The sequence below is a fragment of the Chlorocebus sabaeus genome, chromosome 9 (genome assembly GCF_047675955.1).
Source record: "Chlorocebus sabaeus isolate Y175 chromosome 9, mChlSab1.0.hap1, whole genome shotgun sequence".
In the NCBI taxonomy this organism is placed as follows: Eukaryota; Metazoa; Chordata; class Mammalia; order Primates; family Cercopithecidae; genus Chlorocebus; species Chlorocebus sabaeus.
The window spans coordinates 17,265,393-17,292,834 of NC_132912.1; the positions used below are offsets into that span (position 1 = coordinate 17,265,393).

The window sequence follows — 27,442 nt, forward strand, 5'->3', positions numbered from 1 at the left end:
TAGATGCTTTTGGCCAGAGGCCCCTGGGTGCTCATCTCTCAGCACAATATACAAGTCTCAGGTCTGGATGTTTGTCAGTGGGGTTCCTGATATATCCCCCGTGCTGGTAGAGCCAGACTCATCTGGTATTACTGACTAGACTTCAGTTCCCTCTTCTGCAGGAATGAGCCTCTCTGGGCTGCCTTCTGTTGTCAGGTTGTAGGTCGGGAAACACCAAGCCTGGGTAACCTTCCTCTGTTGGGTGAGGGGTCAGATGTCTTGGAACCATGTTGTTCCTCTAGTCTTGGGGTCCCTCGCCAGTGTGTCTTCCTGTTCCTGCCTTTCAGAATTCTCCTTCTGATTCCTCTTGCATTATTTTATAATTATACTTACCCAGAGTTTATAATTGTACTTTTCAGGGAGAAGCAGGGAGAAATAAATCTACACTCTCTTGTCAAGACCAGAAGTCAGAATACAGTATTTCAAAAAAATTTATTTGCACTACTTTCCAAAAGCCAAAAGCCTACCCCAGAATTATTTTTAAATCTTGTCTTCCGGACTTGAGTAACTTTGGCTGTTCCTCTGGGCATGGAAGAAGTGGCAGTAACAGACGAATTCAATAGTTTTAAAGAGAACAACTTAAAGACACTGTTTGAACTCCGCAGTGTGATGCTTTCTATGTAGCTTCAATATCGATTCCAGTATAGTTCCTATATTCACTCATTCAACAAATATTTATTGAGTGCTTACTACGTGCCAGTACTGTTTTAAGTCACTGGGGGAAAAAATGTCTTAACAATCTCTGCCCTTGTGGACATTTACATTCTGTAAAACATGAAACATTTTCCATTTTTAAAACCCAGATCATAACAACTATTCAGTTTACTGTCTATTCATTCATAGGATCGGCTCTCAAATATGAAACTCATTTCTACTACACAGAGTATCGCATTCCATTAGGTGTTTTCAATCATTTTTCCATATGTGAAATTTAACTGGACTTGTGTAAGGAACCAGCTAAGTGAGTAAAATAGCAAATATTTTAGTAAAAACGACATTCATGCTAGATTAAATTTAGAAGGCTCAAATCTGTTAAATGTTGACATGTTTAACCAACCACACAAATATGATTGCAAATATATGTGTGGGTGTTCTTAAATCTCAGTGACTTTTTATAAGATTTCCTAAAAATAGATGATGGTTCAGAGAAGGCCTGCCTTAGGAAGGCTGTTTTAACAGAAGCTGACCAATGGAATGCAGAGTGAGAAGGAAGGTGAAGACGATCTTTGGTTATGAGGCTTGAACTTGGAAGATTTGGAGACTAACCGTACCATAAATATTAAAGTGGAACTGACTATAGAATGGAGTGCTGAGGTTGCAAACATGCTAAATTTGATGCAAATCTGATACAACTTGAATAGCAAGATATCCAAGTTAAAAATGTACCAGCATGAAGATTCTAGAATAGGGCTTAGGAAAACAGCAGATTTAGAGTCACCTGGGTGTCACTGGCAAAATGGCTGAAGTTGTAGGAAAGGGTGAGAATCTCCGAGAAAAGTGTCTTGAAAAGTGAAGGGTAGAAAGAGACCTGAGGATTGAATCTTCAGATAAGTCAGCTCCAAGCCTCTGCTCTTCTCTTTCTCTCTTTCACTCTCATCCTCTGACCCTCTAGGTGATCTCATCTGATTATAGTGCTAATTTAGCTAAACAAACATGTTCTCTGTGTACACTCTTATAATTTCAATCTGTCCTGATAAAAACAGAAACCAAAATGCAAACAAAATACAAAGCAAATATTTGAAGTAAACACTGAAGCCATGCTTAGGTACAAGCAAAGAAGTGAAAAACCCTAGGGTTATTCAGAGGAGAGTTCTTCTATGGGAGAACTCAATTCCTATCTTCTAGTTTTTGTGAAAATTTCCAGTCTCATATTTACAGGAAAAATGAGATTTTGGAAGCTTTAGGAGTCAACTGTGGTGTACTTGAGGGAGACTTCAGTAAGTGCTGGATGTGGCGGAAAGCAAGACTCAGAATCTATGGTAAATATAAAGCCAATTTATATGAGAATTTGGGGAATACAAAGCCAAAACAGCTCGTTGCACATGCTCATATTTGTTGAACAACTTTATTTAAAAAGAAAGAAATTCACAAGCTGAGACACGAATGGTGATGGAGTTTGGATCTTGATTGTGTAAGATTTTGAAGAGCATGAGTACCTTAAAATGTTCCTAGACAGTCTAAAGAAGGAAACGGAAGATAGAAACAACAACAAAAAAGACTTTTTTTTTTTTTAAACTGAAGCTTTAAAATTTTACCATCAAAGACAAGAAATAGTGAAAGGGAAAATGATGCAGACAGGTTGACTCATGCAAACTGAAACCAAAGAACATGTGCAAGATGCTTAATACCTTTTTAAAAAACATGCAAAGGGAGGCTGGGCATGGTGGCTCATGCCTGTAATACCCAGCACTTTGGGAAACCAAGGTGGGTGGATTAACTTGAGGTCAGGTGTTTGAGACCAGCCTGGCCAACATGGTGAAACTTCATCTCTACTAATACAAAAATTAGCTAGGTGTGGTGGCACGCGCCTGTAATCCCAGCTACTAAGGAGGCTGAGGCAGGAAAATCACTTTAACCCAGGAGCGGGAGGTTGCAGTGAGCTGAGATCACACCACTGCACTCCAGCCTGGGCAACAGAGCGAGACTCCATCTCAAAAAAAAAAAAAAAAAAAAAGGGGGGAAACTCTCAAATGAAAGGCATAACTAGACATCTTGGTGGGTGTGATGGAGGACCAGAAAAGTGCTTGCTAAGAAGTTGATATGATAGTTGTATATAGCACATTTGAATGGTAGATGAGAGAGATTAACTAGTAGACAGAGGTCCAAAGGCCACGTCTTTAAAAATTATATCTCAGTGCAATCACAGGCTACAAGAAAACTGCTGACGCTATGACCCTCACTCAATTTCAAAGTCCAAAGCTATTAGTAAGTCAGTGTCATAACTGGTGGCCTAAAAGAGTCAGAATTTCCAGCCGAAGGCCAAATTATGACAAGGTAACCTTCTGTTCATAACATAAGCAATTCAGGAAAACTCACTTTAATCTCTTTGTCTATGTGGGATTAAAACTTGGTCCTTATTGTGTTATCTTGGCTTATTTAGAAACCTCTTGTTTCTAAACTCTTATTAAAGCAAAAAAGCAACCACAGTGACTTTGGTTTGGATGCGGATACAGTTGGCCTGCAGAATGCATCCTTTAGTAGGTGCTTGATGGTAGACGAAATGTGGTTGCTGCTTTGTTCTGTTCTGCTATAGCTAAAATTAAATCAGTTTTATTCATCTTTAGTTCATTTCTCTCTCCTCAGAAGTCTCCAACTTAATCACTCTAGACCTGAACTAGGTTGAGATGGGAGCAAAACCCAGATGGTGATTTCTGCTGAGGAATTCCACCCCTACCAACGCGTTGAATTGCCTGCACTCACCTCTAACTCCATCCAACTTTACATCCCACATGGTAGCAAAACAGCTTTTCAGGGCAACTTAAAAGCCTCTCTACTAAATAACTTTACCTCTTTGAAAAGTTGGATCATTTCAAGCAACAGTTTACCCTCAAATTTCTAAAAAAGTGCTGTGCGGACCCTCACTATTCACAATTTCAACTACCATTTTTGCCTCTGTAGAAGACTCTACTTTTTGAGGAAGAAAAGTTAGCTGAAGGTTGGAGGTATTTTCTCACCTTTCCAGGCACAGGGCAGTGCCCGTGGTGCAGGTCTGATTTAATAGCCAGAACACCATGTCCAGGGTCCTCTATGAAGGTGATGCTGTCATTCCTCTTTCTTGCCTGCCACTGAGGATTGTCAGGCTCTGACCCCTCCTACAATGACTACCCACCTCTTCAAAATCATTTTCTAATTATGACTCATTTTGTTTACATTAAATGATCTGATCATCTTTTAGAATTAGTTTTGGATCCTGAAGACATACTAAAAATATGAAGCAGGGTAATAAATACCTTAGAATTATCTGGTAAGTCATTTAAAAGAGCAGGAATGATGGGAAAAGGGGAACGAAAAATCAGTTTACTGTTAGGTATGGTAAAGATTGAATTACACATTATTCTCTTGAAAATGAGAAGCTATGTTTTCCAATATCTGAATAAACGTACAAGTCCAAATATCAGGAAAAAGAATTTCCAGTGCAAATTTTATATATAGCATTATTACCAAAAGCATATAGCAGATATTCCATAAAATAACATTTTCCAAATTAATTATGCATACAAATACATCTGCTAATTGAATGACACTGGTAGATACATCTTCATTAAGATGTGAGTTTTATGCTTGTTACTGTATATTTTCAATTATGAATTAAGGGCAAGAATCACCGTCTTCTGTGAATACATTTCCGTAATTTAAAAATTCCACAAAGCTACCTTCTGTCTTCCAGTTTGTAAGCAAATGTCTCTATAGGCCTTTCAAGTGTTTATAGTTGGTGAACAGTAACTTGACACTTATTTTGCATAATGTTGCTCAACCGAATGTAGGATACTATAATTATAGCATAATTATTCATAGAGTTACAGTAAAACTCTAAACCATTTTATTTAGAATCTTTCAGCAGTGAAGAGAACCTACATGAAAGTGTGCCAAAATAATTTCCGATTGTTTACTGAAATTTATGAGACTTGTAATAGGCACTGTCTTTGAACACATATGAAAAATGTAGATAGTGATAGTTTCTGTATATGGGCTGGCTTATAGCTTCCCTATATTCATATTTATCTATGAGTTCTGAAAAATTGGTAATAGAGTATGATTTTTTTCAATTGCAGCAAAATATACATAATATAAAATTTATCATTTTAACTATTTTTAAATACACAGTTGCAGTGGCATTAAGTATTCACATTGTTGTGCAATCATCCTCCTCATCCACCTCCAAAACTTTCTCATCACCCCAAACAGAAACTTTGTACCCAGTAAGCACTAACTACCCATTCTCCCTTCCCACAGAGTGGCTTATTTCACTTCGCGTAAGGTACTCAAGGTTCATCTGTGTCACCGCATATGTCAGAATTTCCTTCCTGTTGAAGGTTGGTACCATTCCACTGCATGCACGGAACACATTTCATGCAACCATTCAAGGGTGAATGGGATGACACTTGGGCTGCTTCTACCTTTTGGCTACTGTGAATAATGGTGTTATAAACACTGGTGTACAAATATCTGTTCAAGTCTCTGCTTTCAGTTCTTTTGGGTCTGTAACTAGAGGTGGAATCGCTGAATCATACGGTAATTCTATGTTGAATTTTGTGACAAACCTCCATACTGTTTTCCAACAGCAGCTGAATCATTTTACGTTCCCACAAGCAACGCACAAACTTCCAATTTATCCACCTCAAAATAGTTGATTTTTAAGAAGAAAAATTTGAATTAAAATCTTGTAATATGATTTCTGGACTTGTTTCTTTTCATCTCTCTTCTCTTTGTCACTTGCTTTTATCACAAACCACAGAATTTATGATACAAGATTTAGTTTGATTAGAAACCCTAATTCCAAGAGGTCTACTGAGGAAGAGAGACAGAGAAAGTTAAAAGTCATAAAAGTTAATTCAGAGTGTATGTTGCCACAAAGAACAATTGGGGGAAGGGCAGTAGTGTCATATGGCATGGGATCAGAGGGCAGCTTCCTCCCTGAAATCTTAATGCCATGCTACATTCCTCAGCGTGCCAAGGCAAATTCAACTCAGAAGCTGAGAAGACAAAAACAAGATTTGATAATAGCAAACTAAAGGAAAGTACATACAAAATGAAGAAGGAAAAATGAGTTTTGTCCTTCAGACAGAGACTGAGGAAAATGTAGATAATGTGCACCAACAGTTTCTGTACCGCTTGATGGAGAGATAATCAAACATTTAGGATTGTTTTTCCTGACATAATCTTCAGACTGCTGTATAAATTGAATAATGATAATTTGGTTTACATATCATATGCATTTGTTTAGATGAAATAAGTGTTTACAGGATTGGAAATTAAATAAAACATTCAATGGGCTAGAATTAGAATCATTATTTTAAAATTAGAAATAAAAAACTTCTTTAATTAACATAAAAATATGCCTGTTATGACACTGCACAAGATACTCATGTAGACACTAAAATTCTAGTGCTCCTTGATTTGTTTATGAAATCATTTTAAAAAGAATATTTCATATATATATTTACCAGTTTCATATGCAAATATACTCTCCATAAAGCATACCAATAGTTTGTATTTTATAAAATACAGTAATATAAATTTGAAGAAACAAGTGGATTTTTTAATAAAATCTAAATTTCTTATTAAAGACAGATTAAAATAATTTAGCTAAATTCCACCAGAATTAGTCCAAAATAGAATTTCAGAATTACTCTCCAAAAATGAAGGAATATCATATGACCATCTTTCACAGTTATTTCGAAATTATTCACATAGGATTTTGATTAGTTTAGCTACTACATGCACGTTGAGACTATTTCCAAGTAGGCGATAACGCTGTTTCACTGTTATCTTCTCAGGAAATCCTAGAAAAGACAAAGAACAATTTAAAGAAATCATTTGTAATCACAATTTCCAGAGATGAAAGGATGTATCCTTTAGTAAGGGCACAGCGGTCATTTCATAAATAAATCACTAAGGTCTCCATGAAGTTTCATTAACAAAAGAGAATTTGGAGCCAAAAATATTCTATAACATTTTACTGCCTACACAGTGAGATAGCAACATATCACATTATGTGTTATGCTCAGCACACACACACGTACACATAAAATATCCACAGAACTCAGAGAAATCCACGTATTAGTGCACTTTTTAAAAAAGCTATGACTGCCATTATTTCACAGTTCTTTCTTTGATTTAACAATCATTTTATGGATATAATTTGCATAGCATAAAAATCACCCACTTAAAGTGTACGATTAAGGGGTTGTTAGTATAGTCACTGAGTTTTTCAAACATCTCCATTGTCTAATTCCAGAATATTTTCATTACTTCAAAAAAATATTTAGTACCTATTAGCAGTCACTCTCTATTACCTCCATGCCCCCAACCATTAATCTACTTTCTGTTTCATATGAATTGAGCCTTAAAATATGTTGTCTTTTGTGTCTGGTTTCTTTCACTGAACATGGTTTTTTTTTTTTTTTTTTTTTGAGATGGAGTCTCGCTCTGTCACTCAGGCTGGAGTGCAGTGGCCGGATCTCAGCTCACTGCAAGCTCCACCTCCCGGGTTTACGCCATTCTCCTGCCTCAGCCTCCCGAGTAGCTGGGACTACAGGCGCCCGCCACCACGCCCGGCTAGTTTTTTGTATTTTTTAGTAGAGACGTGGTTTCACCGGGTTAGCCAGGATGGTCTCGATCTCCTGACCTCGTGATTCGCCCGTCTCGGCCTCCCAAAGTGCTGGGATTACAGGCTTGAGCCACCGCGCCCGGCCCCACTGAACATGTTTTAAAGGTTCATTCATGTCATAGCATGTACTAACACCTCATTCCTTGTTGTGGGTGAATAATATTCTATTGTATAGATTTACCACATTTTATTTTTTCATTCATTCATTCAAAGATATTTGGATTGTTTCTACTTTTTTGGCTGTTGAGAATAATGCTGTTATGAACATTCACGTATGTTTTTGTATAGACATATATTTTCAATTCTCTTGGATATATATATATAGGGGTGAAACTGCTGGGTCACACAGTAACTCTATGTTTAATGTTTGAGGAACCGTTAGACTGTTCTTCAAAGCAGCTGCATCATTTTACATTCACATCCAGTAGTGTATGAGGGTTCCAATATCTCCACATCTTCATCAGTACTATTATTGTCTTTTCTATTTTAGCCATCCTAATGAGTATGAAATAATATCATATTGTGATTTGATTTAATTTCCCTAATAACTAACATATTTTTAATGTGCTTATTGGCTATCTATCCTTTTTGGAGAAATATTGACTCAAATCCTTGCCCATTTTAAAATTGGATTTCTCTTTTTATAATTGTTGAATTGTAAGAGTCCTTTACATATTCTGGATACAAGTTCCCCACGGTTGTTTTTACACTCTGCTTCCACAAACTGCCTTTCTCATGCTGGACTTCCATTTGCTATACTCCTTTCTTAAAACAAAAAGGCCCATGGATCCCTCATACGCTGGAAGAAGGCTTTGCAAATATCAGCATAAAAGACTGTCCATGTACAAGAGTGTGCACTATAATGTTAGTTATAATGTCAGGATTTCACATTCAGCATACTCTGGCAAAGCAAAGAAATAAAGGAAAAATAACATAGGAAAATTTTTTAAAAAATTAGGAGTATTAAGAATAGCAAAATTTCGGCCAGGCGCAGTGGCTCACACTTGTAATCCCAGCACTTTGGGAGGCCGAGGCGGGCAGATCATGAGGTCAAGAGATCGAGACCATCCTGGAGAACACGGTGAAACCCCATCTCCGCTAAAAATACAAAAAATTAGCTGGACGTGGTGGTGGTGGGCGCCTGTAGTCCCAGCTACTCGGGAGGCTGAGGCAGAAGAATGGCGTGAACCTGGGAGGTGGAGCTGGCAGTGAGCCAAGATCATGCCGCTCTCTAACCTGGGTAACAGAGCGAGACTCCGTCTCAAAAAAAAAACAAAAAAAACAAAAACAAAAAAAAACAAAGAATAGCAAAATTTCATATACTTGTGAGGACAGAAAGGTGGAATTAGTTACAATAAAATTGCTTCATCGACGCTTGACATTTTATTAACTGCAATAAAATAACAGCAATTACTGTTGCAATTAAACATGATCATAAAGTTTCTATTCTAAAGATAATATCTTAGGTAAGCACATTACTTATCTAAACTTATTTACTTCAAAGTAGCCAAAGGTATAAATGTACCTACAAACAGGCTTTTAGACTATCCCAGAGATGACCTTTTGCAATATTACAATTACATCAGAAGGAAAGAAAGGTTTGAAAACAAACAAGTAAGATTTGTACAAATTATATCTATGTGTGTGTGCATGTGTGTGTGTCTGCATCGGTGCATATTTCTTTAAATCTAAACTGTTAGGTTGGCACAAAGGTAATTGCACTTTTTGCCACTGAAAGTAATGGCAAATTACTTTTGCACCAACCTAACAACTTGTGGAAAACATGACATAATTTTTTAAGTTAAAAGACAACTTTTTAAAAACTTAGATACATTAAAAATAACAATAATAATCCCCCAAAACAAAGAAATATAGAATGAACAAGGTCAAGATATCAGCTTTCACCCATAAGGGCAGGTTAGTGTTTTTCTTCAAAAGCCTGCTACTGCAGAACACACACCACCAGGTGTCACAGGACCAGGACAGAGCGTTCATTGCAGATCCATCATTGCCAGTAGACAAACAGCTCAAACAATGCCCAGTTTTGGACCCAGAGTCAATAATGTTGGAAACACACATCAGGGACACTTGTGTCACGGTGCTGCTCAGTGGTGACATCAGGGTAAGCTCAACTCCACAAACATATCATGTATTTCAAAAGGAGGTTCAGTAACTTCAAAGGCTGTTTTTCTAAGTGCTACACATGTAATTCAGAGAGTTTTGAAAAATTCTATTTTACCCACTTAAAATTTTAAAACAATGAGAAAAATATTTATGAAATAAATATTACAAAAGTAAATAAATGGCTCATGCTAAAAATGAAATCTAAAACAAATTTTACATTATGTGTCAGATATTATATAAGAATTTTGTATACATTAACTCATATAACCATCACAATAACCTTATGAAGTAGGAGTTATGATTATCCTCATTTTACAGACAAGTAAACTAAAGAAGGGAACGGTTAAGGTGGGGCTGGGATATGAAATCACTCAGTCTGACTCTGGGCTCTGTACTCCTTAGCAAGGTTCAGTATTACCAAAGTGACTACGGCCCTTTGAAAACAAAAAAGCACTGGAATAAAGCTGAGGAATTCATTTTAATTAGATAGTTAATCTCTTTTCTCTCTTCAACAGTATGTCTAATTGCTTATCTGAAAAAAGGAAAAAAAAAATAGTAGCTAGGAAAGCAGACTAGGAATGAGAATTCTTGAGTCTAATTCTCAGGTCTTTATTTGTTTTGTAATGCTCTCACTCATTTTGTGACATAAACTATGACAAGGAAAGTTTGTGTTTCTCGTAAACAACACTCCCCAGGATATTTGGGACAAAAATGAGATCACCAAGAAAGAGGCAGGGAGTACAAAATAAACCTGGTTGCTGCGACTACGCTCAGAGAACCAATTACCAAGAGGGTAGTCAAATTACACTGGCAGTTTGTTCCCTATGTACAAAACAGTTGTGTTCCAAAACCTCAGCTTAAATCCCTTATTTAGAATTTGAAACATGATCTATTAAACCTGTTATTTATTTGAGGAATAGTGAAATAATATAAAATATTTTATAATTAATATTATAAAAGTATTGGACTTAACAAAGTTTGACTTTTCTGCATTCGAACTCTCAATCAGAGTCCTCAAAAGCACACTTCCTCCTTCTCTAGCCAGGGAAGCATGCTAGGGAGGTCAATCTTTCTCCCAGTCCATCAGCCAGGTACTGGGAGCATGCGCACCCCAGGCCTGAGAAACCCACAGCCTCCTTAGAGCTGACAGCACTGGCCCTGGTAGTGGGATCAGGGAGATGGGCTGGGGCATCTCTGAGAAGGCCAAAGCAGTGTGTACAACCTCTTCAGAGCACCAATCCCTGGACTTCCTGGACTGCCAATGAAGTTAGGTCTTTGACTTTCTCACTCTACAACTAAATCTTCTCATTTGTTCTTGAGATTCCTTGCTGTAGATCCCCAATCTTTCGATTCTGTGTCAATTCATCTCCTGTGTCAATTTCATCTTCTGAGTCCCCCTTTCGTTCCATTATGAAAGCTCCTTCCTAGACAGCCTCTCCACCTCCTCTTTCTCCACCTACCCCTTGTAGGGAAGGATAGAGCCACACAGCTGACACAGGTGTATCTGAGGAGAATAAATACCAATACATCCCCCACCCTTCCAAAATAATCCCTCAACTGCCTTTTAATTTTTTTAAAAAGGTGATCGAAAGCATTCTTTCACAAGCTCTACTGTGGGGTGATTAGGAGAGAACCTCTGAAAAAGAAAAGCTGGAAAGGGGATGCTATGCACAGTCATCTGTGGAAAGAGGTGAGGAGTTGCCAATGTGACCCTTCTAGCCATGCCAACCTCTGTGGCCCACTAGTGGAGCTAGTGAGAGGGAGAATGAATCAGGAAAGAACCGAATGAGGCAGTTATGAGGGGAAAGAGGGCAGAAAGATGCCATAAAGGCATGATCAGGAAAGGAAAGAGGTTTCTTGAGCCCGTTTGTTGAGGCAAGTCCTAGACACACAAGTCCCTAAAGATTTCTGAGAGTTTTAATACATGAAAGCTGAATTCTGCATGTATCCCACATACCGAACTCTGGAGGAAATCCAAGGAGATTTGCTATTTCTTTAGGAGTGAAATATCGCAGTTTAAGCATTAACAGCTTTGTTATCTGTTCTTCTTGTGACAACTTGGTAAGGGATTTGTAGATATTCTCAATCTGTAAGAAAATACCCAAGATAACTAAAAAAGTAATGTGCAACTGGATTTAAGATCTTCTGCGGTGAGACAGTTTAAACTCGACGGACATACAGTCTGCTCTGACACACAGCGGCAAAGGGCACAGGGCAAATTGGCTCTGTGCGATAGACTACATACTGGCTCGATAACGGCAATGTAAACTTTGAAAAGAAAAAAAGGTTAACATTCAACAGATCAGGATATTTTTCAGGGTGTCTGTCATTTTTGAGCCCTTAAAATAAAATCATAAGAGTATAAACAATAAATGACAATATAAAAGAAATATAGTGAAAAATACAAAAGAAGCTTGACAAAACGACCAAGTCGATTTTACAATAAAACAGGAGAATCATTAAAACTTTTATTTTTATACTTGGTTTTATCAAGATACTTCCTTAAAATGATTAAATACATTAAGCAAATATAATTTCTTCAATCCAGACATTCATTTGCCTATAACAGAATTTTTACCATGGGTAAATTTTATTAGTTAAAAGTTTGAATCAGTATAAAAGATAATGTGATCTCACTTTAAAAGTATTCAAAAAAATATAAAACTTGCTATATATTAGACTTGTATTCAACCATGACAACATGAAGAGTTAACAACTAAAGTATTCATAAAGCACATTGCTAAGATTTTTTTTTTCCTTAAAAGGAAGTTTACAGTGTGTACTGCAAAGGAGGGCTCCAATATTAAGATGTTTGTACAACATTTTAGAGAACATTAACTATTGTAGGCTGAATTTCAACTTACTATTTATGGAATAAAAGAAAAGCAGAAGGTAAAAATAAGAAAAAGAAAAACATAAAACATTCCTTGTGCATATACTCATGTAGAGCAACAAGAAAAAGATTTATTCAACAGTAATAAAATATATATATGAATATCCATATGAATGAATAAAATATATATTGATGGCCAGTTGGATGCATAAAATTATTTTAATGTTCTCAAAGTATTATACAATTTTAGTTAAAAGTTTTAAAGTGTTTTAGTTTTAAAACATGCATAGTACCTGCACATCCTCTGCAGTCTGTAACACAGACCCTGTCCCTTCTATGTAGCTTCCATATCTGAAAAATCAACACAACTATTATGCGGCACCTGATGTATGTGTTAATGCTATATTTCTTAAATATTTATTGAATGAATTAATCAATCTACACAGTTACATCCTTCTGAAATATCTGGAATAATGTCACATAAATATCATTTGTAGGTAAAAAATTACTAGGTAAAAGACATAAGATAGTTCCATTTAAACGTCTCAGAAATGGGCCGGGCACAATGGCTAATGCCTGTAATCCCAGCACTTTGGGAGGCCGAGGCTGGTGGACCACCTGAGGTCAGGAGTTTGAGGTCAGCCTGGCCAACATGGTGAAATCCCAGGCATGGTGGTACGTGCCTGTAATCCCAGCTACTCAGGAGACTGAGGTAGGAGAATCTCTTAAACCTGGAAGGCAGAGGTTGCAGTGAGCCGAGATCACGCTGCTGCACTCCAGCCTGGGCAACAGAGTAAGACTCTGTCTCAAAAAATAAATGATAATAATAAATAATAAATGTCTCAGAAATGAAACATGGCACAGTTTTTTTAGTTGAATAGACACCACTGAATTATGAACTATAAGTTGTTATTTCTTTGTATTAATTGTCCCATCTTGAATGTTCATCACTGGAAAGGATGCACTTTATATTCAAATATAATTCAATAGTGGCTCCCCTGCCACATTAACCCAAATGCTGTATAGGTGAAAAGAAATTGCTGCCATTTTCATCATGCCTGAACCATCATTTCCTCTCAGGAACCCACCACCCTGCCCTCTAACACCATGGCAAACACAGTGCCACTGAGCCTATGTCTGCTTGTCATTTAACACAGTACGATTTTATGATCACTTTCATACAACAATCAGACTATTATATAAAAAAACTACACAGAAAATATAAAACACTTCAGAAATGCAAGTCATTAGCAGTATGTCTTTCTCTAAGATTATTGCCAAGCTGGCCGTTCAACATTTTAGCATTATTTCTTTTTTACAAAGAAAACAGTTTAAAATAAGAATTAGAGGGAAAAAGTCAAACCAGGAAAAAAACAATTTTTTTCAAACTGTCTTTTTCATATATATTACACATATAAATATGTGTGTATATACACATAGTATCTATACCAAAATAAATTTTACAATCAGCCTTCTTTTATGTCACCTGTATAATTAGAAAAGAATTTCAAGGTTGTTTATTACAAAATTGCTAAGTCTTATTTTATGAGAGTCCTAAACAGAACCTATTGAACTTGGTAACTGACAACAGCCCAGTGAAGTCTTTCAAGGTAATGGAAAGCAATAAACTCTTTCCCCTGAAGTACAAGGGCAGAGTATAATAAAGTCAGAATGAGTCTGGTATGGTTATATTGGGGTACAGGATATCATACAAGATATTAATAGCTAGCTAGAAGGTAAGAACAGAAAGCCTGAATTGACAAATCATACAACTACCTATCAAATGAGGTTGAGTAGCATTCAGAAAGCAGAGACAGAGATCCTTGGCAAAATTTTTCTTTTTGTTTGAGACAGAGTCTCACTCTGTCATCCAGGCTGTAGTGCAGTGGTGTGATCTCAGCTCAGTGCAACCATTGCCCCCCAGATTCAAGCGATTCTCCTGCCTCAGTCTCCCAAGTAGCTGGGATTGCAAGCGCCCACCACCATGCCTGGCTAATTTTTGTAGTTTTAGTAGAGACAGGGTTTCACCATGATGGCCAGGCTAGTCTCAAACTCCTGACCTCAGGTGATCTATCTGCCTCAGCCTCCCAAAGTGTTGAGATTACAGGCATGAGCCACCATGCCCAGCCAAAATTTTTCTTAAAAAGCTCTAATTTTCCCCTTTCTAGGTTTAAAAAAATTAGTGAGAAATGTATTAAATGTTGAAGAAATAACCCAAAGAAAGCCCTCTAAATGTTCATGAATAGGTAACCAGTAAAGTAAATTATATAATATACCTATACAATGAAAACAGAAAGTCCTTTAAGTACTGATATGCGATAATATTCTATTTATATTGTGCAGTGAAAAAAGGGGCATATATATAGTATCCTGCCATTTACTTAAAAAGGGGGATAAATATAGATGGATATTTAAATACACTTTCAGATACAATACCTCCGGAAGATTATACAGTAAACTGATATCATTGGTTGTATGTGTGGAGAAGAACTGAATGGTCAAGAGATAGAAATGGAATGGAGTCTTACAATCTTAGTTATCTTTTGGGAAACCATGGGCATATATCACTTATGTAAAAACCTGAATAAAATTTAAATTTAAAAGTTACTCTAATATTCTCCAGATGACTCAATATTACTTCTTTAGATTAAAATTTAATTTCTTATTATACATTGATCATAAGAGTGAACACAATTCTTTTGAGATACGATGTACCACAGAAGTGCTAAAGAATTAGCACCCCATCTCTACTGAAAATACAAAAAATTAGCCGGGCGAGGTGGTAGCTGTAGTCCCAGCTACTCGGGAGGCTGAGGCAGGAGAACGGCGTGAACCCGGGAGGCAGAGCTTGCAGTGAGCAGAGATGGCGCCACTGCACTCCAGCCTGGGCAGCAGAGTGAGACTCCGACTCAAAAAAAAAAAATTAGCGAGTAATAGTCTACAGAAACCACGTTTCCACTATGGGTATTTACGCTCCTATGAAGGTCACCAAACAAATGACATTGTCTTTTATGAGCACTTTTGTGGGTGGTGCACATAATGTTCTGCCAAACGGAATTTTTACTTGTGTTCTATTGGAACATGAAGCAGGCAATTAAGGGAAAATACATCATTCTAGCAAAAACATTTTATAAAATGCTCCTTGTTTTTAGAAGAACCTAAAGAAACAATAGCTTTTAAAAACCTGGCTATTTTGGATACAGGATGAAAAGATCTTTAAAACCTACCCTTTGGTAAAGCACACGGACCTTCTACAAGTGGGCTGAACAATGTCCAATAGAAGAGCATATCGCAGCAATGACTTTGGTGGTAAAAGATACTGGTTCATGTCAGTGTCATCTTCAAGAAAATCTTTTAGCATTTTCACAGAGAGATCACTATCTTGTTGCTTTTTCCTGTGAATTTCTTCTGCAGTTTCAAGCTTAAAAAGAATGGCATCTTTTCCAGAACACTGTGTGCTACTATCAAAGCTAATATTTGGTTCAATGTTCTTTTCTTGAATTTTATTTTCCACATCCATTGTATATTTTTGTGGATGTACAGATTCAATTTTGGGGAACTGCATCAGTACCTGGCATTACATAAAAATAAACAAATTGTCAAAAGTTTCATTAAAAATAAGAGAAATTAATAATGTCCAGTCAACATTATGAAAAAAACCTCATTAGTCTTTATGGGGTTGCCATTAAAAGACAGAAATTGTGGTTTACTTGTATTTGCACAAGTTATTATAAGTTATTAATCATACAGCTATATTGTCATCAGGCTACAGATGATTTATTTCATGGATTAGTGTGTATAGTATTTATTAATAAAAACATTCAATAAAGTAATAGAAAGTGTACTGAATATAGATAAATCATACTTGTATCCTATTTGGAAAAGAATTTTAGAAAGCAACACTAATATTTCCAGAAAACGTGTTTTAGATCAAGTTTTGCCATACTCCTTCATTAAAAAGGAAAAACCAAAACATAGCTATGATCTAAAGGAAAACTAGCAATTAAAAAAAGAAAAGCGCTTTTCACTGTGAAAGGTTATTTGTACTCATGAGTCCCATGGGAAAAACTTGCTTCTGCAAAACATATAACCATGTATAAAGTCCTATTTTGTAAAAGGAAAACTGTTCCAGGAATTTTTAATGATGAAGTCTTTGAAGTCAATGTATAAAATTAATATTAACTTAATACAATGTATAAGGTGTATTAACTCTACATTTGGAATTGGCTACTATGGAAAGGGAGCAATATTAGTATTATGTGATAAGGGGATTGAGGTGACACTACCAATCCCTTATTAGTAGACATGACTTTTGTGTCCTTACCTATGAAAGTTAAGGAGAGTTTCACTGAAACGCCAAAACTCAGTTATCCATCCCTGTTTTTTGACCTAAGCATGTAAAACTGCTGACATAATTAGAGATTCTATCTGTAGCAATTGAGCATTTTATTCTAGCTTGTACTAATCATTACTATAATTTAATCAATTAAGCTAAATAGCATTGGCTTTAAAGAAAATGCAACCAATGTGTTAAAATACTTGTAAGCCACTTTTAAGATAAAATATTAAATTTTATCAAAAGTAACCAATGGCTTCTATGGGAAAGATAAAATGATAAATGCAAAACAGTCAACAGTCAAAAGGGAACTTATGGGGGAAGGAGGAAGATAACAATACTAATGATAAGTTTTTTAACTCATTTGTTTTCCAATGAGGAAAAGAAAATTTGTTTTGTTTTGTTTTTGTTTTGTTTAAACCAATAAAAGTGGCAAGAGGAAAATGGCCTTGAAGAGGGACCTAGGGCATGGTCTATACTTTAGATTCCATAGGACACAGAAACACCTACACAAAGTAGTTCTTGAAAATAAATTAGCAGACTAATATATATTTACAATAAATAAGTCATAACACTCATAATAAAATTCCAATAATAATACCTGACCAGGGGCTTGAAAAGGTAATGGTTCGGACTGAAGCTTTGCAATAAGAAAATACCGTAGCCTTGAATTTGGAATGCCAAGCTGTAAGCAAAGCAAAGCAGTTAGTTACTCTAGAAAATTAAAGAGAGCGGTACTAACTTTAGCAACAAGTTAAACAACAACAACAAAAAACTCATACGAGTCTACACTTAGCTTCTACCAGAGCAAAATTTGCTACGGATTTGTAGAAGACTCCATTGTAGTATATTCTAAACTATTAAGCTGCTACTTTGTACTTTTATTTGAATGAGTTAAAGATTGAAGCTGACAAATATATGTACAAGTCACTTCCGTTTTATATTTCCCAGCTAAGACGTACTATAGATATTTTTACATTCATTATTGATAATATAGTAATAATTTAAAAATTCAAATATAGCTATTCTTGGCTATTTATTACCTCATTTTGTTAAAAAGGATGATTCACTATGTTTTACAAACTAAAAGGCAATAAATATGAAATAAATTTAAAGAAATCAAATATGTTGCCAATTTCCACAGCTTGTATCTTGAATTTTTATAATGCGTTTTCTATTAATTTCTGGGCAAAGAACAATATAATATGACTAAAGATCACAAGAAACTAACAAGAACAATAAAAAGCTGACAGCAACACTTGCAAAATTCAAATCTGTCAAATAACTTGTCTTATTATGATCAATTATTTAAATTTCTTATCCATGAAATGGAAGCAGTGTTTTCAACTTAATGTTATGTCCCCAAAGCAGTAATTAGAAAGTTACTACATGTTTGCTTTGTTTTCTATTTTGGATTATTTTGAAACATTAACATTATTAATTATTAACATTATTAACACCGAGTTTGGAAATACCAAACTTGACATATTTTAAAATATGCTATCCTTTGCTCTCTAAAAGAAATATATAGTCTCTCTTTCAAGCTATATAATTTTTTTCATGAAATATGTGTGAATGAATTTATATGCATGCACTCAACTCTTTGGGAAGGAAGACCCATAATCTAAACTATTTTCAGAGTTTACCTATAATATTATCCAAAATAAAGCCATTCTGCTTATTGAATCAAATTTCCTTTGAGAAAAAAGGCCTTTAAATTATAATTTACGTAAGCATTTATAACTGTGGTACCTACAGAGGTTGGAGATAATAGAAACTCTTGGTACTGAAAGCCACAATTTTCTATTGTTTGTATCAAGAGGTCTCTGAAAAGAAGAAAAAAAAAAGTTTTCATTCGTTACTTGGAAAGGTGGTTCTTATTTAAATAATGTACACAAAAACTCTCTTTTTTTTGAGACAGTCTCGCTCTGTCACCCAGGCTGGAGTACAGTGGCACAATCTCGGCTCACCGCATTCTCCGCCTGCCGGGTTCAAGTAATTCTCTGCCTTAGTCTCCTGAGTAGCTGGGATTACAGGCGCCCACCACCACACCTGGCTAATCTTTTTGTATTTTTAGTAGAGACAGGGTTTCGCCATCTTGGCCAGGCTGATCTTGAACTCCTGACCTCATGATCCACCAGCTTCGGCCTCCCAAAGTGCTGGGATTACAGGTGTGAGCCACCACGCCCGGTCCACAAAACGTCATTTTAAGTGAAAACTGTAACTTCACTTGTTTAGAAAGATAATGACCTACGTATTTACTAAGTTCAGCACCTGAGAAATAATATTGAATCAAAAGATATAGATAATTCTTTATTACAAATAAATAAAGCTGCCAGATAAATTATCTAAACTGATGAAAGTTAGAATTGCTAATCTAGTGATGATCAATCTGCCATGGGAACTAGAACTCTATCTTCTTCAAGGTAGCCAGTCAGATGGGAGCACTGTTACAGACAGCAGCTGACGCAAGGACTGGGGTGATGCTTTCTCTCCAGCTGAGCCACCATCTGAAAGAACCCCAACACAGGGATTCTTCCTGCATCCAGCTGTAGGGCAGAAAATACTTGCCAACAGGACTAATTCTTACTGAAAACATTTCCACTTACACAGAAATAAGCACCAATATAAATGGCTAAAATTGAGAAATGCCATTCTTACTAACCACTTACTCCAGAAAAATTCGAAAACATCAAAAGAGAAGAGAATCAGTTGAACAAAACTTTGTAATACTTTATATTATTAGTCAAAATCAACACTGATGAATTTAACATATAAAATGTCAGAATGTATGCACTGGTTTTTAAGATTTTTATTTCACAACAGTTCCTACTATAAGATATACCAAGTCTAAGATGTATGCAAGACAAACACATTTTTTTTACCTTGTAGAAGATACTTCAAAACCTTTAACATTTTCCAAAAGAATATACTTTGGTAATTTTTGTAATCTAAAAAAAAAAAAAAACACAAACAAATGGAATTCTAAATATCTCATTACTAAGAAGAAAAAGTAAAGAAAATCATTACTTGTGGGAAATATAAGGTAAGTAATTTTCTGAACTATTTTTAAAATGGAATTTTATAAGGCTGGAGACAACTTATATTTTATTCATTTTTCCCTTAAACATGGCACACTTGATAAAGTTAACATTTAAAATGTTAATTTCCATTGGAGTTGTCTCAAACATGGGTTCACACAGAGCCTCTGTGGTGACAACTGAAAGGGCTGCTACTCATATAGAAGGGTGGCTTTAAGGGTTTGCACTTATTTCTAGGCCATGGGTAACAGCATTCACTAACATTAGCACCATTTGCATCAACACTATGAACAGAGGCAGTAGAAGCTAGCTATTAGGCTGTGATTCCCTGTCACTCACTGTGGTGGCAAGCGTGGAATTGTGAAACATTTGCAGTTATTCTATTAGTCATGGTAGGAGAAGATAAATGACATGCACAATATCTCAAGGCAGCATGTATAAATGGCTATCCTCTATAAAATGACAAACATCACATTCTTCCAGACCTGGAGTTTCAAATTAAGGGTAAGCTTGTACAGGAACCAAACTTTTTACCTTGGGAGAATATCGAGAATATATAAGAAGCTATTCGTTCTTGAATCAGTCATATCACCCTGCCGGCCAATCCTAAAGGGGTAAAAAAACCACACGCACAAAAAAAGTTTATCGATAATCTGATAAAAAGATGTCAAATCACTTTTTAAGTCAAAACAGAGAATAAAAATAAGTTGGTCCTCACAAAAAATAGGGTCATCTTTGTTGTTACAGAGAAAAAAATACATTTATTCATTTAAAAAGAAAAAAGGGGTCCAGGCGCAGTGGATCACACCTGTAATCCCAGCACTTTGGGAGGTGAGGCAGGTGAATCACTTGAGGTCAGGAGTTTGGGACCAGCCTGGCTGACATGGTGAAATACTGTCTCTACTAAAAATACAAAAATTAGGCCAAGTGTGGTGGCTCACAGCTGTAATCCCAGCACTCCGGAAGGCTGAGGTGGGCAGAACACTTGAGCCCGGGAGTTCCAGACCAGTCTGGCCAACATGGCAAAACTCCATCTCTACTAAAAATGCAAAAATTAGCCAGGCGTGGTGGGGCACGCCTGTAATCCCACCTACTCAGGAGGCTGAGGCACAAGAATTGCTTGAACCTGGAAGGCAGAGGTTGAAAAGAAAAAAAATCCTTACATACCTAACAAGTACACTTAAAATTTATCTTTATAAAACAATATGACAAATGACTTATATTAATCAAAAAAGAACAAGAAGTCAATGCAGAATAAAACCAACTGTTCTCTTAAAATCACTTTGTTTAGAAAACACACACACATGTGCTGGCTGACTATACTTTTTGCTCTCCCCTTGGTGGTATAACGAGAGTTCAGATGAATGAGCTGCTGAATGGAGTAGCAACCTGAAGCTAATGGCACTGGTGGCCAATCTAAGACAATCAAAGCAGTAGGTAAAACTAACACAATTTTGTCCAAAGTAAATAGGAGAGACTTAAGCTGAAGGCTAGATTCTATAAGCAGGAGGTTAGAGTAACTAGGGTCAAAACGAGTCATGTAAACAGGCAGTATTTGGGCTAGCAAGTAGATCCCACAAATAAGATTCACAACATGACCAAAGATAAAGCAGAAATGAAGACTTGAATTGAGCCTGAGCAGCAGGAACAGAGGACCAGGGTTCAAAAGCATCCTATTTATCTTCAGAGTCTTAAATAAGTTACTTGGCATCGTCGGTCAGTTTCCTCACACCTGATGGCAGGACCAAAACGCAGTGGACCTGAGGTTCAGCTATGGGATTAGACTGGATGTGAACAGACTTCTCAGAAAACTTCAGTTCTTATTCTGTCCTTTCCTGTCAGACTTTCACATGAGGACTATAGAATCAGTTACTCCTGCCATCAGCAGCTGGAGCTGTGCTAAGACAAGGGGGAGATGGGAGTAGGAATGCTACGGGGCCCTCTGCAGTATTACCTGAGGCTTCACAGAGTTGGAGCTGCATTCTGCTGTGTATAACCTGCTCACTGTACTCCGCAGGCCACACTCTCACACTCTCATACTCCACTAGAGCCACCCTGAGATGGAATGGCCTCTGCCTGCTCTGATAAACTCCTAATCTACTTCCAGACACAGTTCAGACATCACCTCTGAAAGAATTCCCTTCTCTTGGTATGCAGCAAGCCCTTTTCTCCTCTGAACTCCTGTGACACTTTCAGCATTCTTTTATTATATAACTTATAAGATAATTTAAGATAACATTATAAGATAATTACTTGTCAGCCATTCCCATTAGACTATAAGCTCCCAAAAGACAGGAACTACAGCATCAAAAATAATGCCTGGCCGGGCACGGTGGCTCAAGCCTGTAATCCCAGCACTTTGGGAGGCCCAGACGGGCGGATCATAAGGTCGGGAGATCGAGACCATCCTGGCTAACACGGTGAAACCCCGCCTCTACTAAAAAATACAAAAAACTAGCCAGGCAAGGTGGCGGGCGCCTATAGTCCCAGCTACTCGGGAGGCTGAGGCAGGAGAATGGCGGGAACCCGGGAGGCAGAGCTTGCAGTGAGCTGAGATCCCGCCACTGCACTCCAGCCTGGGTGACAGAGCGAGACTCCGTCTCAAAAAAAAAAAATAATAATAATAATAATGCCTGGCTTGAAGGTGAACAATAAATCCTTGGGGAATTCATTTCCTAGAGAATTGTTTAAATAAATCCAAACCTAGATGGAAATTTAGCGTTAGAATATTCATTCATTGAATTAGACTGCTTATTACATATGATATTCTACTTAAAATCATGGAATATATAAAATGATTGACAAATATTGGCTCTGACATTCTTTAATTGTATATCCTTGAGAAAACTAACCTTTCTATGCCCCAGTTTTTCATCTGTAAAATCATTATAACAGCAATGGCTACCCCATAAGCTTGTTAAATTAAATGACATCCTCTGCGTAAGACACTTAGAGGATTACTACTGCTATTATCATTTAAAATAATTCAAAAGACTCTTATTGAAAATATCTAAATGAAGATGAATTAGTCAAGATTTGCTTGAAGATATAATTTCCTGAAACATATAGCCAAATATTTATATATACACACACATATATATAATTTTTTTAATGAAGAGATTATAATGTTGCTATGAAAAGTCAGAATTATTCAATGTACATATGAATTTTAAGAAATGTAAAGTTCACAAGTGCATGCTTAACTAGCTTTTAAATTGTACAATTAAGCAATTTAGGACTTGAATATTTATTACGGAAATTCACTTTGCTTAATCAGTATTAGAAAGATATTCTTGAATGCTCATTAGTTTAAATGAATTAAGGTAATTTGGGCTGGAAATAAACATTGTGTCTTAGGTAAGTACAAAAGAGGTATCCTACAGCATTGCATATCTACTTTTGACCAAATTAATTTGCTCATCTGGTAGCAATTGCTATTTCCTTTGTGATTAATGCTTAATTATAAATATGAATGGAGGCTGGGCACGGTGGCTCCACCTGTAATCCCAGCACATTGGGAGGTCGAGGTGGGAGGACAGCTTGAGCCCGGGGCTTTCAGGCCAGCCATGGCAACATAGTGAGATGCCATCTCTACAAAAAATTTAAAAATTAGCTGGGCATGGCAGTGTATACCTTTAGTCCCAGCTACTCAGGAGGCTGAGGCAGAAGGATTGCTTGAACCTGGGAGATTAAGGCTGCAGGGAGCTGTGATCATGCTACTGTACTGCAGCCTGGGTGACAGAGCAAGACCCTGTCACAATAATTATTATTTAAAAATAAATACATACAAACATAAGTAGATAAAAAGATTTATGAAAAAATTTCCAAACTATGAAATGCAGCTAATAAACTTCAAAGTGTCCATGCTTGACACTATGGTATGCTTTGATTTAGTAAGTCCTTCAAAAGCACTTTCTCAACACTTGATATGGTTTGGCTGTGTCCCCATCCAAATCTCTTCTTGAATTTCCACGTGTTGTGGGAGGGACCTGGTGGGAGGTAACTGAATCGTGGGGGCAGGTCTCTGCTGCGCTGTTCTTGTGACAGTGAATAAGTCTCATGAGATCTGATGGTTCTATAAAGGGCAGTTTCCCTACACAACCTCTCTCCCTTTACCTGCTGCCTATGACTTGTTCCTCCTTGCCTTCCGCCATGATTGTGAGGTTTCCCTAGCCACATGGAACTGTAAGTCTAGGAAACCTCTTTTTTTGTAAATTGCCTAGTCTCAGGTATGTCTTTATCAGCAGCATCAAAATGGACCAATACAACATTGAAATATTTATGACACATACCTTGTGAATGGCTGGCAGGGAGGGCTCATTAAAATCATATCAAAAGATAATCTGTCAAACTCTTCGAGTGTAATGCCCTGAGGAATGAACATTTGGGGGAACAAAAACATAAAAACATGGATAGAATGGGGAAGAAGGAAAATACTAACTATAACTATATCAGAAACAGTTTATAATACAATGCTTGTCAAATCAACTTTGGTTAACTAACTTCTCAAAACAATACTGTGAAGGAAGTGGGGCAGTAAACTGAAGCTATAAGAAATTAAGTGACTCCCCCCAAGTTCCCAGCACCAGCCCAGAGCTGGAACAATTGTTTCCTGGATCCTAAGCACATCTGGCCTGTATCACGCCTCAAGTGTAACACTGCTGTTTTCTGGAGTAAAACATGGAGAACCTTATTTTATAATTGACAATTTTCATGGGGATGGGGTCTAGGAAATTTTTAAATACCTACCTGTCAATAATGTTCTTTATTTAGCAAATGTGATACGCAGACCAGTCACCATCCCTTTCATATACATCTGTTAATATATTATCAAATGGAAAAGGGCCTAATTCTCAGATAGCCACAAATATTTGCAGTTGTGTGCAATGAACTTCAAATGATTGTTGACAAGATGAATCAAAAGAATTCCTAATGGGCTAACTAGCTGAAAACTGTGCTATGTTAGCTCCCTTTCTATATCTCAGAAGACAAACACAGGGAAGCACACGTCAGGGGTTTGCCAACTCACATTAAGCACTCTCAGTGCACATCTTTAGCTAGAAACTTAAAGAAATCAGTCCAGAATCAAAACATTCCTAATTATAACCCACTTCTAAGAAGTTCAAGCACATGAAAAAAGCAGGAAAAGCTTTACTCTGAATTCTGTAAAGAGTGAGTTAACGTGGGAACATGTCAGTTGTCTCCATTGTATTAACAGTTTGAATGTGCATGTCTTATCAGTTTTTGATCATAGGATTTTAAATAATTACAGATACATCTGTGAAAATGAAATCAAAATTAGATATTGAAAATTTCCTAAAGCACTTCTCGACTCCGCAGTGCTAAGGAAAGCAATCTGAAAATTCTACACTGAGCAGTCAGCCAGAACACACGGGGCAGGGTATTAGCACATCGCATTCAAGTTCAACAGCCTGTATATACAGGGCCATTATGATAAGCAACTGGACATGGAATGATAACAGCTAAATTCCTAAAACTAAAGTAAAAATAAAACAACAATCTCTCATAGCAATTATTCCAGCAGCATCCTATGTCTAGAATCAAAAGGAAGTAAACAGAGTCAATGTCTCTAATACAGCTAGCCACTAAAAAAGTTACAGCTTTAACAGATTCTTTTTTTATATATACATACTTTAAGTTCTGGGGTACATGTGCACAACGTGCAGGTTTGTTACATATGTATACATGTGCCATGTTGGTGTGCTGCACCCATTAAAACTCATCATTTACATTAGGTATTTCTCCTAATGCTATCCCTCCCCCACCCCTCCACCCCATGACAGGACCCAGTGTGTGATGTTCCCCATCCTGTGTCCAAGTGTTCTCATTGTTCAATTCCCACCTATAAGTGAGAGCATGCGGTGTTTGGTTTTCTGTCCTTGCGACAGTTTGCTCAGAATGATCGTTTCCAGCTTCATCCATGTCCCTGCAAAGGACATGAACTCATCCTTTTTTATGGCTGCATAGTATTCCATGGTGTATATGTGCCACATTTTCTTAATCCAGTCTATCATTGATGGACATTTGAGTTGGTTCCAAGTCTTTGCTATTGTGAATAGTGCCGCAAGAAACATACGTGTGTATGTGTCTTTATGACAGCATGATTTATAATCCTTTGGGTATGTGCTCAGTAATGGGATGGCTGGGTCAAATGGTATTTCTAGTTCTAGATCCTTGAGGAATCGTCACACTGTCTTCCACAATGGTTTAACTAGTTTACAGTCCCACCAACAGTGTAAAAGTGTTCCTATTTCTCTGAATCCTCTCCAGCACCCGTTGTTTCCTGACTTTTTAATGATCGCCATTCTAACTGGTGTGAGATGGTATCTCATTGTGGTTTTGATTTGCATTTCTCTAATGGCCAGTGATGATGAGCATTTTTTGAAAATAGTGATTTTTTAATAGTGTAGGCAACTGATAAGGCAATTAGGCAAAAATTCATCACTAAATTGAACCATTCACAACTTATTTAAACCTGGTATTCTAGGTCAATGAAAATGTATTTGGATTAAATAAAGCAGTCATGGAAATACACAGGTTATCTTTAATGACTAAATATTTTAAAGCCAATGGAAATTGACTTTTTACATTATATGACTATACAAGTTAAGGAAAACACTTTTGCTTTCAGACAATATTAGATCAGGTCAGTGTGCTAACATTGTTCATCCCGTGTTGACTGGCAGGTGTATATGTCCCTCTGCCTGCCTTCTTGCTTACTTTCTCAGAAAGTTTCCTGGCTATTCTTAAACTTAATTTTCATTTGAACTTTAGGAAGAACTTGGCAGATTAGAAAACAACAACTTTTGACTATTTTATTGAAGTTTTAGTGAAAGAGAGCCAATATTTTTACAATATTCAGCCATCTATCCAAAACCACAGTACACTTTCATCATTTTCAAGTCTCTTTAACCTCCATATGAATTAGATTTCTTGTTATATAGATTCTTGTGTCATTACTAAAAATAGGAACTTTCTCCTATTATGTTTCCTAGTAGGTTTTTGTTTGTATATAGTATGCAATAGGTTAGCATATTTTTGTAGCCAGCCTCCTTATTAAAGCACTAAGTATTCCTCATATACTATTTTTGCTTAACTTATTAGTGTTTTCTGGCATATTCAATCACATTTTTAAATCTCTATTTCTATTTATATGATATTTCTCTGTGTAAGTGCATTAGCTAACAGTTCCACAACAATATCAAGTAGTCGTGCTAATGGTGGACATCCTTGTCTTTTTATTATTTTAGTGAGAATACTTTTAAAGTTTCACCATTTGGTATGTTACTGGGTTTAGACGTGTGTGTGTGTGTGTGTGTGTGTGTGTGTGTGTGTGTGTGTATGTGCAGTCAAGGTCTCGGGCAACCAGGCCAGCACTCATGCTCTTGGAACATTTGCATACTTAGTCCCAGAGACTTCATTCCGAGGTCTCCTTATCTGAGGCCTCCAGCAGAACTTCTCTGCCAAGGCCTCCTTGTGTGGGGAGGTGTGGGAAACCCTGAAGACCCTGACAACACTTGAAGAGTGTGCCACCCTGACTCAGTCCCCAGCACTTTTCCACTACTAACCCTCCCTGCTTGCCCTTCCCTTAAGGCCAAGGATTCCCTCAACAGTGAGAGGGCCCTCACATCTACACAGATCCATGGGTAAATGGAACCGGGAGAGTGGCGTTGTCTCTGCATTTAGATTCTTGCCAGTGACACCACCGTAAGTGAGTG

The 27,442-nt window shown here is 36.9% G+C and overlaps 1 protein-coding gene across 12 annotated transcripts in view; it reads right to left on the reverse strand.

Annotated features, from left to right (window-relative positions):
* Positions 1 to 452: 452 nt before the first annotated feature.
* The window catches only part of TRDMT1 (tRNA aspartic acid methyltransferase 1), a 71,585-nt gene continuing 44,595 nt past the window's right edge, over positions 453 to 27,442 (reverse strand). For 3 of the 12 annotated variants that reach the window (XM_008002386.3, XM_008002396.3, XM_008002394.3), the window contains 9 exons: positions 23,996 to 24,072; positions 20,238 to 20,309; positions 19,548 to 19,613; positions 18,419 to 18,488; positions 17,264 to 17,347; positions 15,554 to 15,897; positions 12,620 to 12,677; positions 11,451 to 11,580; positions 453 to 6,542 (listed from right to left, as the gene is read on the reverse strand). In XM_008002386.3, coding sequence (XP_008000577.3) covers positions 6,442 to 6,542; positions 11,451 to 11,580; positions 12,620 to 12,677; positions 15,554 to 15,897; positions 17,264 to 17,347; positions 18,419 to 18,488; positions 19,548 to 19,613; positions 20,238 to 20,309; positions 23,996 to 24,072 — 1,002 coding nt within the window. In that variant the 3' untranslated portion in view covers positions 453 to 6,441. Of the gene's footprint in view, positions 6,543 to 8,733; positions 11,581 to 12,619; positions 12,678 to 15,553; positions 15,898 to 17,263; positions 17,348 to 18,418; positions 18,489 to 19,547; positions 19,614 to 20,237; positions 20,310 to 23,995; positions 24,073 to 27,442 lie in introns of those variants that run through there. The other 9 variants (XM_073018767.1, XM_008002389.3, XM_037983373.2 and 6 more) reach the window with 7 other exon arrangements.